Source organism: Lonchura striata, chromosome 32 (genome assembly GCF_050655825.1).
Source record: "Lonchura striata isolate lonStrDom1 chromosome 32, ASM5065582v1, whole genome shotgun sequence".
NCBI lineage: Eukaryota > Metazoa > Chordata > Aves > Passeriformes > Estrildidae > Lonchura > Lonchura striata.
The window spans coordinates 7,342,151-7,359,436 of NC_140734.1; the positions used below are offsets into that span (position 1 = coordinate 7,342,151).

Below are 17,286 nucleotides of genomic sequence, written 5' to 3' on the forward strand. Positions count from 1 at the left end.
GTGGCACCGGGGGGACACGGACGGGGACAGTGGCACCGGGGGGACACGGACGGGGACAAGGACACGGACGGGGACACAGACGGGGACAGGGACGGGAACAGTGGCACCGGGGGACACGGATGGGGACACGGACGGGGACACGGATGGGGACAGGGACGGTGGCACCGGCACGGGGGGACACGGACGGGGACACGGACAGGGACAGTGGCACGGGGGGACACGGACGGGGACAGTGGCACCGGGGGACACGGACGGGGACACCGGCACGGGGGGACACGGACGGGGGGACACGGACGGTGGCACCGGCACGGGGGGACACGGACGGTGACACCGGCACGGGGGGACACGGACGGGGACACGGATGGGGACAGCGGCACGGGGACACGGACGGGGACACGGACGGGGACACGGACGGTGACACCGGCACGGGGGGACACGGACGGGGACACGGATGGGGGGACACGGACGGGGACACGGACGAGGACAGCGGCACGGCGACACGCGGCCGCGGGCCAGGGGACGCACACGGCCGCGGGGACGGCCCCGGGGACACCCCGGGCGCGGGGCCGTGGGACCGCGGTGACACGGCCCCGGGGACACGGGGCCGCGCCAGGCCGGGGGATCCCGGGATCCCTCGGGCCGGCGGAAGCGGCCGAACAATGGGGCAGCGTCACTGTCGCCGTCACCGTCCCCGTCCCCAGCGCCACCGCGGCCCCGGGGGCGGCCCCGGGGAACCCGCGCGGGGAGGGGACGCGCGGCGGGCTGCGGGCGGCACGGCGGGCTCGGGAGGGGAGCCGGGGGACCCGGGTGACACGGCGGGCGACACGGGGGACCGGGAGGTGACACGGGCCCCCTGCCAGGCCGTACGTGCGGCTCCGCACAGCCCGGCCGCGGCTCCGGCGCCAGCGGGGCCAAAGGGCACCCGGGGGCGGGGGGGACGGCCACGGCGACGTCACGGACGCCGCCGGGTCCCCCCCGTGGCACCCGGGAGTCCCCGGTGGCACCCGGATGTCCCCCCCGCAGGGACACCCCCGGACGGCCGGGACTGCCCGGGAACGGGGGCTGCGCGCCCGGGGGACCCCCGGTCACCTGGGGTCCCTGTGGCCACCCGGGTGTCCCTGTGGCCACCTGAGTGTCCCTTTGTCACAAGTGTCCCTTTGTCACCAGGGTCCCTTTGTCCCCAGGGTCCCTGTGGCCACTGGGGTGTCCCTGTGGGCACTGGGGTGTCCCTTTGTCACCGGGGTGTCCCTGTGGCCACTGGGGTGTCCCTGTGGGCACTATCCCTGTGGGCACTGGGGTGTCCCTTTGTCCCCAGGGTCCCTTTGGCCACCCGAGTGTCCCTGTGGCCACCTGGGTGTCCCTGTGGCCACCCGGGTGTCCCTTTGTCACCGGGGTGTCCCTGTGGCCACCGGGGTGTCCCTGTGGCCACCCGGGTGTCCCTTTGTCACCAGGGTCCCTTTGTCACCAGGGTCCCTTTGGCCACCCGGGTGTCCCTGTGGCCACTGGGGTGTCCCTGTGGCCACCCGGGTGTCCCTGTGGCCACCCGGGTGTCCCTGTGGCCACTGGGGTGTCCCTTTGTCACTGGGGTCCCTTTGTCCCCAGGGTCCCTTTGTCCCCAGGGTCCCTGAGGCCACCTGGGTGTGCCTGTGGCCACCCGGGTGTCCCTTTGGCCACCCGAGTGTCCCTGAGGCCACTGGGGTGTCCCTTTGTCCCCAGGGTCCCTGTGGCCACCAGGGTGTCCCCGTGGCCACCTGAGTGTCCCTGTGGCCACCCGGGTGTCCCTTTGAAACAGGGGTGTCCCTGTGGCCACCCGGGTGTGCCTTTGTCCCCAGGGTCCCTTTGTTACCAGGGTCCCTTTGTCACCAGGGTCCCTTTGGCCACCCGGGTGTCCCTTTGTCACCAGGGTCCCTGTGGCCACTCGGGTGTCCCTTTGTCCCCAAGGGTCCCTTTGGCCACCCGGGGTGTCCCTTTGTCACCAGGGTCCCTGTGGCCACTCGGGTGTCCCTTTGTCCCCAAGGGTCCCTTTGGCCACCCGGGGTGTCCCTTTGTCACCAGGGTCCCTGTGGCCACCGGGGTGTCCCTTTGTCCCCAAGGGTCCCTGTGGCCACCCGGGGTGTCCCTGTGGCCACTGGGGTGTCCCTTTGTCCCCAGGGTCCCCCTCATTTCCCACCCTCTCCCCCCACCCGCGTGGACGTTTGATGTCCCCAATGTCATTCAGTGTCACCTGGAGCCCCCCAGCTCCCCACATTCCCCCTGGGGACCCCCCGGACCCTCTCCCAGCGCTCCCCCCGCCGTCCCCTGGGTCCCCCACTGTCACCTGGGGGGTTTCCTGCCCCAAATGTCACCGGTGACGCAGAGGAAGCCCCAGCCCCGCCCCCCCACCTCCCCCAAATCCCCCCAAAAAGCCCCCGAGGCCTCGCTGCTGCCGCCGCCGAATTTATTGGGGTGTCACGACCCAAAGTCCCCGTGTGCGCCCCGGAGTGCCCGAGGCTGCTGGGGCGGGGGGCTGGGGTGGCATCGAGGGGCTGGGGGTGGCATTGAGGGGCCGGGGGGTGACACTGAGGGGCTGGGGGTGACATCGAGGGGATGGGGGTGGCATTGAGGGGCTGGGGGTGACATCGAGGGGATGGGGGTGACACTGAGGGGCTGGGGTGGCATTGAGGGGCTGGGGGTGACACTGAGGGGATGGGGGTGACATCGAGGGGCTGGGGGTGACACTGAGGGGATGGGGGTGACATCGAGGGGCTGAGGGTGGGATTGAGGGGCTCAGGGTGACACTGAGGGGATGGGGGTGGGATTGAGGAGCTGGGGGTGACACAGAGGTGCTGGGGGTGACATTGAGGAGCTGAGGGTGACACTGAGGGGCTGAGGGTGGGATTGAGGGGCTCAGGGTGACACTGAGGGGCTGGGGGTGGCATTGAGGGGCCGGGGGTGGGATTGAGGGGCTGGGGGTGACATCGAGGGGCTGGGATTGAGGGGCTGGGGGTGGCATTGAGGGACTCAGGGTGACACTGAGGGGATGGGGGTGGCATTGAGGGGCTGGGGGTGGCATTGAGGGGCTGAGGGTGACACTGAGGAGCTGAGGGTGACACCGAGGGGCTGAGGGTGGGATTGAGGGGCCGGGGGTGACATCGAGGGGCCGGGGGTGACATCGAGGGGCTGAGGGTGACATTGATGGCTTGGGGGTGACACTGAGGGGCTCAGGGTGACACTGAGGGGCTGGGGGTGACACCGAGGTGCTGGGGGTGACATTGATGGCTCAGGGTGACACCGAGGGGCTCATGGAGACATCCATGGGCTCCGAGTGACACCGAGGGGCTCGGGGTGACACCGAGGGGCTGGGGGTGGCATCGACGGGCTCACGGTGACACCGAGCGCCCCGGGGTGACATCGGTGTCCCCGCCCGTGGTGGCTCGGTGGCCTCGTGCCGCGGTGTCCCCGCACGTTCCGTCCCCGGCTCCCGGTGTCCCCGTCCGTGCCATCGGTGGCCTCAAACCCCTTCACGGCGCCATCCCGGTCCTCGCCGGCTCCTGCTGGCCTCGGGGGGCGTTCGGCGGCCCCGGCGCGTCCCCGGCACCTCCGGTGACCGCGACCACCCCCGGGGCACCCCCGGAGCGCCCCCGGGAGCCCCGTCAGGCGCAGGGCGCCTCCCGGCAGAGGCGGATGTGGATGGCGGAGTTGTGCCGGGGGGCGTCGCCGTCCTCGCCGCCGGTGTCGCCGCCGGTGCGGCCGGTGCGGCGGGCGCGGAGGGGCACGGAGGAGGTGCTGGCGTGCAGCCGCAGGGTCCCGCCCGCGCCCGCCTGCAGCTGCAGCGCCAGGTTGATGGTGCGGGGCACGGCGAGCCCCAGCCCGTGCAGCCGCAGCTCCCCGGGAGCACCGGGAGCCCCGCCCGGTGCCAGCAGCCGCTGGCAGCGCCGCAGCTGCGCGCGGAAATCCGAGCGCGACGTCACGAACACGTCGTTGCTACCGGGAGCACCGGACGGGGGGGAGCCCGGAGGGGGGCCCGGTGCGGCCGGGCCCCGGGGGCGGCGGCGGCGGGGGGGGGGGGGCGGTCCCGGGAGCCCCCCCGGCGGTGGGGACGGAGCCGCGGGGCGAACGGACGACATTCTGGGGGGGGAGGGAGGGGAAAGTGGGGAGGGGGCGTCAGGGACCGGCCCCGGGACCACCGGGACCCCCCCCCCCGTGACCTCCCCCCCCCACCGTGACCCCCCCTCACCCCCCACCCACCCACTGACCCCCCAAACCCCCCGGGACCACCGGGACCCCCGGACCTCCCCCCCCCCCGTGACCTCCCATCACCCCCCACCCACCCCCTGACCCCCCAAACCTCCGGGACCGGCCCCGGGACCACCGGGACCCCCAAACCTCCCCGCCACCGTGACCTCCCCTCACCCCCCACCCACCCCCTGACCCCCCAAACCCCCGGGACCGTCCCCCGGGACCCCCGGGACCCCCCCCCCCGTGACCTCCCCTCACCCCCCACCCACCCCCTGACCCCCCAAACCCCCCGGGACCCCCGGGACCCCCCTGGCCTCGCTCCCCTCCCCCATTCCGGGACCCCCTCCCCAAAATCCGCCCCTCCCTCCCCGCCCCCCCCGGCGCACCTCGCGCGTCCCGCGCCGCCGCCGCTTCCGCCGCGAGGCCACGCCTCCCGTTAGCCACGCCCCTTTCCGGGGGACACGCCCCCTCCTCCCCCGGCGTTTTTTATTTAATTTTGGGTTTTTTATTTACGGCGAGCGCTCATCCCGCCCCCCCTCTTAATCCGCCATTTTGGTGCTTTTAATTAACCAAACCGCTAATTAATGCCCCGCAGGATGGAGGGGGGGGGTGTTTAAGAGCGTGTGGGCGTGGCTTTGTGTAAACCCCGCCCACAAAGGGGCGTGGCCACGCCCCCCGCGTTCAACAAAGGGCCGCGGCCCCTTTAAGCGGCCGAGGGCGCGCGCGCCGCACGGCGGGCGCTGATTGGGCGCGGCCAGGCCCCGCCCCCCGCGCGGCCGGCGCTGTCCCGGTGCTGAAGGCGCCATGAGCGGCGGCGTGTACGGCGGCGGTGAGGGCGGGGCCGGGGCGGGGCCACGGGGCAACGGGAGGGGGGGGCCGGTGTCACTGTCCCGTGGTCGGTGGGGGTCCCGGTGTCACCGTCCGGTGGTCGGTGGGGGTCCCGGTGTCACCGTCCGGTGCCCCCCGGTGATCGGTGGGGTCCCGGTGTCACCGTCCGGTGGTCGGTGGGGCCCCGGTGTCACTGTCCGGTGGTCGGTGGGGGTCCTGGTGTCACCGTCCGGTGCCCCCCGGTGATCGGTGGGGTGCCGGTGTCACCGTCCGGTGTCCGGTGGGGGTCCCGGTGTCACCCTCCGGTGCCTCCCGGTGGTCGGTGGGGTCCCGGTGTCACCGTCCAGTGGTCGGTGGGGGTCCCGGTGTCACTGTCCGGTGGTCGGTCGGGTCCCGGTGTCACCGTCCGGTGCCCCCCGGTGGTCGGTGGGGTCCCGGTGTCACTGTCCGGTGGTCGGTGGGGGTCCCGGTGTCACCGTCCGGTGCCCCCCGGTGGTCGGTGGGGGTCCCGGTGTCACCGTCCGGTGGTCGGTGGGGGTCCCGGTGTCACCGTCCGGTGCCCCCCGGTGGTCGGTGGGGTCCCGGTGTCACCGTCCGGTGGTCGGTGGGGTCCCGGTGTCACCGTCCGGTGCCCCCCGGTGGTCGGTGGGGGTCCCGGTGTCACCGTCCGGTGGTCGGTGGGGGTCCGGGTGTCACCCTCCGGTGCCTCCCGGTGGTCGGTGGGGTCCCGGTGTCAGCGTCCGGTGATCGGTGGGGTCCCGGTGTCAGCGTCCGGTGATCGGTCGGGTCCCGGTGTCACCGTCCGGTGCCCCCCGGTAGTCGGTGGGGGTCCCGGTGTCACCGTCCCTCCCCCCACCGTGTACAGTGGGTGTCCCTGGGGGGGTCCCGGGTTTTTTCGGGGGTTCCGGTGGGATCCCGGTGGTTTCGGGTGTCCCGGGGGGGTCCCGGTGGTTTTTGGGGTGTCCCGGGGTGTCCCGGGGTTTTCGGGGGTCCCGGTGCCACGGTGCCCCCGCGCCCTCCCGCAGACGAGGTCGGGGCTCTGGTGTTCGACATCGGCTCCTTCTCGGTGCGCGCGGGCTATGCCGGCGAGGACTGTCCCAAGGTCGGTGCCACCGTGTCCCCCCCGTGTCCCCCCCGTGTCCCCCCCGTGTCATTGTCACCCCCATCCCCGGGTGGACAAGGCCGCCGTGTCCCCGGTGTGCCGTGCCCACGGCCACGGTGTCCCCGAGGCCACCCCCGGGCCACCGTCCCCATCACGGTGACAATGCCACCATCCCATCATGGAGACAATGCCACCATCCCCATCACGGTGACAATGCCACCGTCCCCATCATGATGACAATGCCACCGTCCCCATCGTGGTGACAATGCCCTGTCCCCATTGTGGTGACAATGCCACCATCCTAATCATGGTGCCGGTGTCACCATCCCCATCACGATGACAACGCCACCATCCCCATCCTGGTGGCAATGCCACCATCCCCATCGTGGTGACAATGCCCTGTCCCCATCACGGTGACAATGCCCTGTCCCCATCGTGGTGACAATGCCACCATCCCCATCGTGGTGACAATGCCACCATCCCCATTCTGGTGACAATGCCACCATCCCCATCATGGTGACAATGCCCTGTCCCCATCGTGGTGACAATGCCACCATCCCCATCGTGGTGACAATGCCACCATCCCCATCACGATGACAACACCACCATCCCCATCATGGTGACGATGCCACCATCCCCATCATGGTGACAATGCCACCATCCCCATCACGATGACAACACCACCATCCCCATCACGGTGACAATGCCACCATCCCATCATGGTGACAATGCCCTGTCCCCATCACGGTGACAATGCCACCATCCCCATCGTGGTGACAATGCCCTGTCCCCATCACGGTGACAATGCCACCATCCCATCATGGTGACAATGCCCTGTCCCCATCACGGTGACAATGCCCTGTCCCCATCATGGTGACAATGCCACCATCCTAATCATGGTGACAATGCCCTGTCCCCATCATGGTGACAATGCCACCATCCTAATCATGGTGACAATGCCACCATCCCCATTCTGGTGACAATGCCACCATCCCCATCATGGTGACAATGCCCTGTCCCCATCGTGGTGACAATGCCACCATCCCCATCGTGGTGACAATGCCACCATCCCCATCACGATGACAACACCACCATCCCCATCACGGTGACAATGCCACCATCCCATCATGGTGACAATGCCCTGTCCCCATCACGGTGACAATGCCACCATCCCCATCATGGTGACAATGCCACCATCCCCATCGTGGTGACAATGCCACCATCCCCATTCTGGTGATAATGCCACCATCCCCATTCTGGTGACAATGCCACCATCCCATCATGGTGACAATGCCACCATCACCATCGTGGTGACAATGCCACCGTCCCCATCGTGGTGACACCGCCACCGTCCCCGTCGCGGTGTCCCCAAGGCCGACTTCCCCACCACGGTGGGGCTGCTGTCCCCGGACGAGGTGGCGCTGGAGCTGGACGGGGACAAGGACAAGAAGGGCGGGAAGGTTTATTACATCGACACCAACGCGCTGCACGTGGCGCGCGAGGGCGTCGAGGTCCTGTCCCCGCTCAAGAACGGCATGAGTGAGTGGGGACACGGGGACACGGGGACATCGAGGGGACACGGAGGGGACACGGGGACACAGGGACATGGGGGAACAGCATGAGTGAGTGGGGACACGGGGACACCGAGGGGACACGGGGACACAGGGACACGGGGACATGGGGGGGACACGGGGACATGGGGGAACAGCATGAGTGAGTGGGGACACGGGGACACGGGGACATCGAGGGGACACAGGGACACAGGGACATCGAGGAGACACGGTGACATGGGGACGTGGGGGAACAGCATGAGTGAGTGGGGACACGGGGACACCGAGGGGACACGGGGACATCGAGGGGACACGGGGACATCGAGGGGACATGGGGACACCGAGGGGACACGGGGACACCGAGGGGACACGGGGACACCGAGGGGACATGGGGACATGGGGGAACGGCATGAGTGAGTGGGGACACGGGGACACAGGGACACGGAGGGGACACGGGGACATCGAGGGGACACGGGGACATCGAGGGGACATGGGGACATGGGGACACAGAGGGGACAAGGAGGGGACATGGGGACATGGGGACATGAGGGAACGGCATGAGTGAGTGGGGACACGGGGACACGGAGGGGACACGGAGGGGACACGGGGACACAGGGACATGGGGACATGAGGGAACGGCATGAGTGAGTAGGGACACGGGGACATCGAGGGGACATGGGGACATGGGGGAACAGCATGAGTGAGTGGGGACACGGGGACACCGAGGGGACACCGAGGGGACACGGGGACACAGGGACATGGGGACATGAGGGGACGGCATGAGTGAGTGGGGACACGGGGACATGGGGACACCGAGGGGACACGGGGACATGGGGACATGGGGGAACGGCATGAGTGAGTGGGGACACGGGGACATGGAGGGTACACGGGGACATGGTGACATGGGGGACAGTGGGAGGACAGCAGGGACATTGTGGACAGTGAGGACATGAGGACATTCGGGGGGACATGGGGACAGCAGGGACATGGAGGGACACGGGGACACTGGGGACAGTGAGGACATGGGGGACAGCGGCGGGGGAAGGGGACCCCGTGGCCGGCGGTGTCCCCGGTGCCACCCGTGTGTCCCCGCAGTCGAGGACTGGGAGTGCTTCCAGGCCATCCTGGACCACACCTACGGCAAGCACGTCAAGTCGGAGCCGGGGCTGCACCCGGTGCTCATGTCCGAGGCGCCGGTAGGTGCCGGCGCGGGGCCCGCGGCGTGCCCGGTGTCCCCCGGTGTCCCCCGGTGTCCCCAACGTCCCTGTGCCGCAGTGGAACACCAGGGCCAAGCGGGAGAAGCTGACGGAGCTGATGTTCGAGCACTACAACATCCCGGCCTTCTTCCTCTGCAAGACAGCCGTGCTCACCGCGTATCCTGCCGTCACCGCGGCGTCACCGCGGCGTCACCCGTGTCACCCACGGGTCACCCCTGTCACCCACGGGTCATCCCTGTGTCACCCATGGGTCACCCCAATGGCAGCCACGGGTCACCACTGGTGTCACCCCTGGGTCACCCCAATGGCACCCACGGGTCACCCCTGTGTCACCCACCGGTCACCCCTGTGTCACCCCTGGGTCACCCCAATGGCAGCCACGGGTCACCCCAATGGCACCCCTGGGTTACCCCAGTTTCATCCCAATGTCACTCCTGTGTCACCCACAGGTCACCCCTGGGTCATTCCAATGTCACCCATGGGTCATCCCCAGTGTCATCCCAATGTCACCCCTGTGCCACCCACTGTCACCCCCAGTGTCATCCCAATGTTACCCCAATGTCACCCGTGGGTCACCCCTGGGTCATCCCAATGTCACCCAGGTGTCACCCCAATGGCACCCACGGGTCATCCCTGGTGTCACCCCTGGGTCACCCCAATGGCACCCACGGGTCACCACTGGTGTCATCCCAATGTTACCCCAATGTCACCCATGGGTCACCCCTGGGTCATCCCAATGTCACCCTGGTGTCACCCATGGGTCACCCCTGGGTCATCCCAATGTCACCAAGGTGTCACCCCAATGTCACCCATGGGTCACCCCTGGGTCATCCCAATGTCACCCCTGTGTCACCACCACTGTCACCCCCAGTGTCACCCCAATGTCACCCACGGGTCATCCCCGGTGTCCTCCCAGTGTCACCCTGGTGTCACCCCAATGTCACCCCAGTATCACCCATGGGTCACCCCAATGTCCCCCTGTGTCACCGCTGTCCTCGGGGCGTGGCTAGGGGGGCGTGGTCAGTCCCAGGGCGTGGCCGGGGGCATGGTCAGTCCCAGGGCGTGGTCAGTCCCAGGGCGTGGTCAGTCCCAGGGTGTGGCCGGGGGCGTGGTCAGTCCCAGGGCGTGGTCAGTCCCAGGGCGTGGCCGGGGGCGTGGTCAGTCCCAGGGCGTGGTCAGTCCCAGGGTGTGGCCGGGGGCGTGGTCAGTCCCAGGGCGTGGCCGGGGGCGTGGTCAGTCCCAGGGCGTGGCCGGGCGTGGCCCTTGACCGGCGCAGCTTCGCCAACGGCCGCAGCACGGGGCTGGTGCTGGACTCGGGGGCCACCCACACCACGGCCATCCCCGTGCACGACGGCTACATCCTGCAGCAAGGTGGGCACACCTGGGCACACCTGGGCAGGGGGAAAACACACCAGGGGCACACCTGGGCATACCTGGGCAAGGGGAGGGGCACCAGGGACACACCTAGGCAAGGGAGAACACACCTGGGCACACCTGGGCACACCTGGTCAGGGGGAAAACACACCTGGGGCACACCTGGGCATACCTGGGCACAGGGAGGGGCACCAGGGACACACCTAGGCAAGGGAGAACACACCTGGGCACACCTGGGCACACCTGGGCAGGGGGAAAACACACCAGGGGCACACCTGGGCATACCTGGGCACAGGGAGGGGCACCAGGGACACACCTAGGCAAGGGAGAACACACCTGGGCACACCTGGTCAGAGGGAAAACACACCTGAGGCACACCTAGGCAGGGGAAAAACACACCTGGGGCACACCTGGGCAGAGGGAAAACACAACAGGGGCACACCTGGGCACACCTGGGCACAGGGAGGGGCACTAGGGACACACCTAGGCAAGGGAGAACACACCTGGGCACACCTGGGGCACACATGGGCAAGGGAGAACACACCTGGGGTATACCTGGAGCAGGGGACACACCTGGGGCAGGTGAGAACACACCTGGGGAGGGGGAGGGACAGTGGGGACACACCTGGGACAAAAAAGAACACACCTGGGACAGGTGAGAACACACCTGGGAGACACCTGTGGGGGTGGGACACACCTGGGCAGGGGAGAACACACCTGGGGCAGGTGAGGACGCACCTGGGACACACCTGGGACAAGGGAGAACACACGTGGGGCAGGTGAGCGCTCACCTGAGGCCGGCCCCGCCCCGCAGGCATCGTGAAGTCGCCGCTGGCCGGGGATTTCATCTCCATGCAGTGCCGGGAGCTCTTCCAGGAGCTCAACATCGACATCGTGCCGCCCTACATGATCGCCGCCAAGGTGGGCGGGGCCGGGGTGGGCGTGGCCGGGGAATCAGCCAATCAGATGCGGCAGGGGCAGGGTGGGGCCCAGCACAACGCTCCTCCCACTTGTGGGCGGGGTTTATGTAGCTCCACCCCTTCCGGACAGCCAAAATGTCTTGGCTCCGCCCACTTTGGGGCTGGGCTTATCCCTGTGGCTCCGCCCCTTTGAGATCACAGCCCCCCATTGGGTGGCTCTGACATTTGGCCCCACCCCCTGAGTGACGTCATCACATTCAGACTCCTCCTCTAGCCCCACCCCATGGGAGGCTCCACCCCTTTCCCCTTAGCCCCGCCCCTTTCATTATTCAGACCAAACCCCGCCCCTTTTCATTATTCAGCCCCGCCCCTTTAATTATTCATCCCCAGCCCCACCCCTTTCATTATTCAGCCCCGCCCCTTTAATTATTCATCCCCAGCCCCGCCCCTTTAATTATTCACCCCAGCCCCGCCCCTTTAATTATTCATCCCCAGCCCCGCCCGTTTAATTATTCATCCCAAGCCCCGCCCCTTTAATTATTCACCCCCAGCCCCGCCCCTTTCATTATTCAGCCCCGCCCCTTTCATTATTCACCCCCAGCCCCGCCCCTTTTCATTATTCATCCCCAGCCCCGCCCCTTTCATTATTCATCCCCAGCCCCGCCCCTTTAATTATTCATCCCCAGCCCCGCCCCTTTAATTATTCATCCCCAGCCCCGCCCGTTTAATTATTCATCCCAAGCCCCGCCCCTTTCATTATTCACCCCCAGCCCCGCCCCTTTAATTATTCATCCCCAGCCCCGCCCCTTTCGTTATTCAGCCCCGCCCCTTTAATTATTCATCCCCAGCCCCGCCCCTTTAATTATTCAGCCCCAGCCCCGCCCCTTTTCCAGGAGCCCGTGCGGGAAGGGGCCCCCCCGAGCTGGAAGAAGAAGGAGAAGCTGCCCCAGGTGTCCAAATCCTGGCACAACTTCATCTGCAACGTGAGCGGGGGGCCCGGGGGCGGATCTGGGGGTCCCGGGGGGGATTTCGGGGGGTCCCGAGGGGGATTTGGGGGTCCCGACCCCCTTTTTGGGCTGCCGTTCCCCCAGGAGGTGATCCAGGACTTCCAGGCCTCGGTGCTGCAGGTGTCGGACTCGCCCTACGACGAGCAGTGAGCGCCGGGGCTTTGGGGGGGTTTTTTTGGGGTGAGGGGGTTTTTTTGGGGCGGGGGGACCCCGAAACCCGCCCGTGTCCCCCAGGGTGGCGGCGCAGATGCCCACGGTGCACTACGAGATGCCCAACGGGTACAACACCGACTACGGCGCCGAGCGGCTCCGCATCCCCGAGGGGCTCTTCGACCCCTCCAACGTCAAGGTTCGGGGGTCCCGGGGGGGTTTGGGGGTCCTGGGGGGGCTCTGAGGGGGTTTTGGGGTCCACTGAGGGGGTTTGGGGGTCCTGGGAGGGGCTCTGAGGGGGTTTGGGGGTCCTGGGGGGGCTCTGAGGGGGTTTGGGGGTCCTCTGAGGGGGTTTGGGGGTCCTGGGGGGGCTCTGAGGGGGTTTTGGGGGTCCACTGAGGGGGTTTGGGGGGTCCTGGGGGGGCTCTGAGGGGGTTTTGGGGGTCCTGGGGGGGCTCTGAGGGGGTTTGGGGGTCCTCTGAGGGGGTTTGGGGGTCCTGGGGGGGCTCTGAGGGGGTTTTGGGGTCCTCTGAGGGGGTTTGGGGGTCCTGGGGGGGCTCTGAGGGGGTTTGGGGGTCCTCTGAGGGGGTTTGGGGGTCCTGGGGGGGCTCTGAGGGGGTTTTGAGGGGTCCTGGGGGGGCTCTGAGGGGGTTTTGGGGTCCTCTGAGGGGGTTTGGGGGTCCTGGGAGGGCTCTGAGGGGGTTTGGGGGGTCCTGGGGGGGCTCTGAGGGGGTTTTGGGGGTCCTGGGGGGGCTCTGAGGGGGTTTGGGGGTCCTCTGAGGGGGTTTGGGGGTCCTGGGGGGGCTCTGAGGGGGTTTTGGGGTCCTCTGAGGGGGTTTGGGGGTCCTGGGGGGGCTCTGAGGGGGTTTGGGGGTCCTCTGAGGGGGTTTGGGGGTCCTGGGGGGGCTCTGAGGGGGTTTTGAGGGGTCCTGGGGGGGCTCTGAGGGGGTTTTGGGGTCCTCTGAGGGGGTTTGGGGGTCCTGGGAGGGCTCTGAGGGGGTTTGGGGGGTCCTGGGGGGGCTCTGAGGGGGTTTTGGGGGTCCTGGGGGGGCTCTGAGGGGGTTTTGGGGGTCCTGGGGGGGCTCTGAGGGGGTTTTGGGGGTCCTGGGGGGGCTCTGAGGGGGTTTTGGGGGTCCTGGGGGGCTTTAGGGGACCCCCACGCCCCAGGTTCTGCCTTCCTTTGGGTTTGAGGGTTCTCAGCGGGGTTTTTGGGGGGGATCAGGGGGTCTCGGGGGTTTTTGGGGGGGATCATGGGGTCCCGGGGGTTTTTGGGGGGGATCAGGGGGATCCCGGGGGTTTTTGGGGGGGATCAGGGGGTCCCGGGGGTTTTTGGGGGGATCAGGGGGATCCCGGGGGTTTTTGGGGGGGATCAGGGGGTCCCGGGGGTTTTTGGGGGGGATCAGGGGGGTCCCGGGGGTTTTTGGGGGGGTTAGGGAGGTCCCAGAGGGGATCCCAGGGTTTTTGGGGGGTTTAGGGAGGTCCAGGGGGGTCCCGGGGGTTTTGGGGACCCCCCTGACCCCCCCGTTCCCCCAGGGCCTCTCGGGGAACACCATGCTGGGCGTGGGGCACGTGGTGACCACCAGCATCGGGATGTGCGACATCGACATCCGGCCGGTGGGTCCGGGCGGGGGTCCCGGGGGTCCCGGGGGGCGGCGGGGACACCCCCGAATCCCGCGGGTGACCCCCCGTGTCCGTGTCCCCCCCAGGGGCTGTACGGCAGCGTCATTGTCACCGGGGGGAACACGCTGCTGCAGGGCTTCACCGACCGCCTGAACCGCGAGCTGGCCCAGAAAACGCCCCCGGTGAGGCACCCGAATTGGGGCTGGGGGCTGGGGGCTCCCAAACCCCCCGGTGAGGCACCCGAATTGGGGCTGGGGGCTCCCAAACCCCCAGTGAGGGACCCGAATTGGGGCTGGGGGCTGGGGGACCCCAAACCCCCCCGTGAGGGACCCCCGAGTTTGGGACCAGTGGTTCATAGCTGTCCCCCCAGTTCTCCCAGTTGCCCCCAGTTCTCCCAGTGCTCCCCAGTTGCCCCCAGTGGTTCATAGCTGTCCCCCCAGTTGTTCCCAGTATTCCCAGTTGCTGTCAGTCATTCCCAGTTGCCCCCAGTCATTCCCAGTTGCCCCCAGTGGTTCATAGCTGTCCCCCCAGTCATTCCCAGTCATTCCCAGTTGCTGTCAGTCATTCCCAGTTGCCCCCAGTCATTCCCAGTTGCCCCCAGTGGTTCATAGCTGTCCCCCCAGTAATTCCCAGTTGCCCCCAGTGGTTCATAGCTGTCCCCCCAGTTGTTCCCAGTCATTCCCAGTTGCTCCCAGTAATTCCTAGTTCCTCCCAGCGGTTCATAGCTGTCCCCCCAGTCATTCCCAGTTGCTCCCAGTCATTCCCAGTTGCCCCCAGTGGTTCATAGCTGTCCCTCCAGTCATTCCCAGTTGCCCCCAGTGGTTCATAGCTGTCCCCCCCAGTTGCTCCCAGTCATTCCAGTTGCTCCCAGTGGTTCATAGCTGTCCCTCCAGTCATTCCCAGTTGCCCCCAGTGGTTCATAGCTGTCCCCCCCAGTTGCTCCCAGTCATTCCAGTTGCTCCCAGTGGTTCATAGCTGTCCCCCCAGTTGCTCCCAGTCATTCCCAGTGGCTCCCAGTGGTTCATAGCTGTCCCCCCAGTTGCTCCCAGTCATTCCCAGTTGCCCCCAGTGGTTCATAGCTGTCCCTCCAGTCATTCCCAGTGGCTCCCAGTCATTCCCAGTTGCCCCCAGTGGTTCATAGCTGTCCCCCCAGTCATTCCCAGTTGCCCCCAGTGGTTCATAGCTGTCCCTCCAGTCATTCCCAGTGGCTCCCAGTGGTTCATAGCTGTCCCCCCAGTTGCCCCCAGTTCTCCCAGTTCTCCCAGTGCTCCCAGTGACGCCCTGTCCCAGAGCATGCGCCTCAAGCTGATCGCCAGCAACAGCACCATGGAGCGGCGCTTCAGCCCCTGGATCGGCGGCTCCATCCTGGCCTCGCTCGTGAGTCGGGGGTCCCGGGGAGCCCGGGGGGCTTCGCTGCCCCTGAACCCCCAAACTGCCCCAAACCATCCCCTGAACCCCCCAAACCATCCCCTGAACCCCCCAAACCATCCCCTGAACCCCCCAAACTGCCCCAAACCATCCCCTGAATCCCCCAAACTGCCCCCTGAACCCCCCAAACCATCCCCTGAACCCCCGAAACCATCCCCTGAACCCCCCAAACTGCCCCCTGAACCCCCCAAACCATCCCCTGAACCCCCCAAACCATCCCCTGAACTCCCCAAACTGCCCCAAACCATCCCCTGAACCCCCCAAACTGCCCCCTGAACCCCCCAAACTGCCCCAAACCATCCCCTGAACCCCCCAAACTGCCGCAAACTGCCCCCTGAACCCCCCAAACTGCCCCCTGAACCCCCCAAACCGCCCCAAACCATCCCCTGAACCCCCCAAACCGCCCCAAACCACCTCAAAGTGCCCCATGAACACCCCAAACTGCCCCAAACCACCCCAAACTGCCTCCTGAACACCCTGAATTGCCCCAATCTGCCCCAAATCACCCCAAACCGCCCCCTGAACCCCCCAAACTGCCTCTGAACCCCCCAAACCATCCCAAACCACCCCAAATCACCCCAAACCGCCCCAAATCGCAGGGCACCTTCCAGCAGATGTGGATCTCCAAGCAGGAGTACGAGGAGGGCGGCAAGCAGTGCGTGGAGCGCAAGTGTCCCTGAGGGGACCCAGAACCCATCGAGAGGGGCTGAGGGGACCCCAAAACCCCATCATGAGGGGGACCCCAAACCCCATCATGAGGGGGACCCCAAAACCCTTCATGAGGGGGTGATGGGGACCCCAAAACCCCATCGAGAGGGGCTGAGGGGACCCCAAAGTCCTTCATGAGGGGCTGAGGGGACCCAGAACCCATCGTGAGGGGCTGAGGGGACCCCAAAACCCCATCATGAGGGGGACCCCAAACCCCATCATGGGGGGGTGATGGGGACCCCAAAACCCCATCTTGAGGGGCTGAGGGGACCCCAAAATCCTTCATGAGGGGGTGATGGGGACCCCAAAACCCCTTCATGAGGGGGACCCCAAACCCCATCATGAGGGGGACCCCAAACCCCTTCATGAGGGGGTGAAGGGGACCCCAAAACCCCATCGAGAGGGGCTGAGGGGACCCCAAACCCCCTTCATGAGGGGGACCCCAAACCCCATCTTGAGGGGGACCCCAAAACCCTTCGTGAGGAGGACCCCAGACCCCTTCATGAGGGGCTGGGTGGGGGGGCCCGTGCGTGGGTGGCGGGGGTCGCTGTGGGCGGGGTTCGTGCCCCGATTTCGGCGTTTTTAGCGCCTCCCTCCCCCCCCCAAAAAAACCCAATAAAATAAAATACAATAAAAAATAAAAAATAAAGAGCGGCTCTTCCCGCGCGCCCGGTCACGTGACCCGCGTGAGGGGTCCCGGGGGGGGGGGGGGGGGGGGGCGAGGCGCGCGCGCGGCACGTGCCGGGACGGGGGGGGGGGGGGGGGGGCGGTACCGCGCAGGCGCGCGGGCGCGTGACCGGCGAGGGGCGCGCGGGACGGGCGCTGGGGGGGCTCGAAACCTCGCGAGAGCCGCGCGAGAGCGCGCGCGCCCCCTCCCCGTTACCGGGGCGGGTGGGGCGGGGAGAGAGAGACCCGGTTCGGTGACGTCACTAACGGGAACGGTGACGTCACGAGCGTGAACGGTGACGTGAGCAGCTCGGCCGAAAGGGGCCGAGGAGAGACCGGCGCTGGAACGGGAGGGGCTCTGTGTGTCTGTGTGGGTGTGGGGAGAAGGAGCGCGCACCGCGCACGAGCGGCCCCCGCGCGGACTACAAGTCCCGGCAGCCCCCGCGCGCGCGGGGCGGCCTCACCCCGCCTGAACGTCTTTCCGGCCGCCCACCCTCC

General features: G+C 67.6%; 2 protein-coding genes across 2 annotated transcripts; one reads left to right on the forward strand and one right to left on the reverse strand.

Annotated features, from left to right (window-relative positions):
- Positions 1-2,420: 2,420 nt before the first annotated feature.
- On the reverse strand, positions 2,421-4,726 carry POP7 (POP7 ribonuclease P/MRP subunit). The gene is made up of 2 exons (XM_085564333.1): positions 4,605-4,726; positions 2,421-4,107 (listed from the first exon to the last, which is right to left on the reverse strand). Exon 2 carries the CDS (start codon positions 4,104-4,106, stop codon positions 3,633-3,635), a length of 474 nt encoding a protein of 157 aa, XP_085420459.1. The 5' UTR covers position 4,107; positions 4,605-4,726; the 3' UTR covers positions 2,421-3,632.
- A 184-nt stretch (positions 4,727-4,910) lies between these two features.
- On the forward strand, positions 4,911-16,779 carry ACTL6B (actin like 6B). The gene is made up of 14 exons (XM_077789504.2): positions 4,911-5,047; positions 6,072-6,148; positions 7,522-7,687; positions 8,794-8,894; positions 8,974-9,071; positions 10,192-10,286; positions 11,104-11,210; positions 12,103-12,192; positions 12,301-12,362; positions 12,451-12,565; positions 13,900-13,980; positions 14,073-14,168; positions 15,277-15,363; positions 16,014-16,779. Exons 1-14 carry the CDS (start codon positions 5,023-5,025, stop codon positions 16,092-16,094), a joined length of 1,281 nt encoding a protein of 426 aa, XP_077645630.2. The 5' UTR covers positions 4,911-5,022; the 3' UTR covers positions 16,095-16,779.
- The last annotated feature ends 507 nt before the right edge of the window (positions 16,780-17,286 follow it).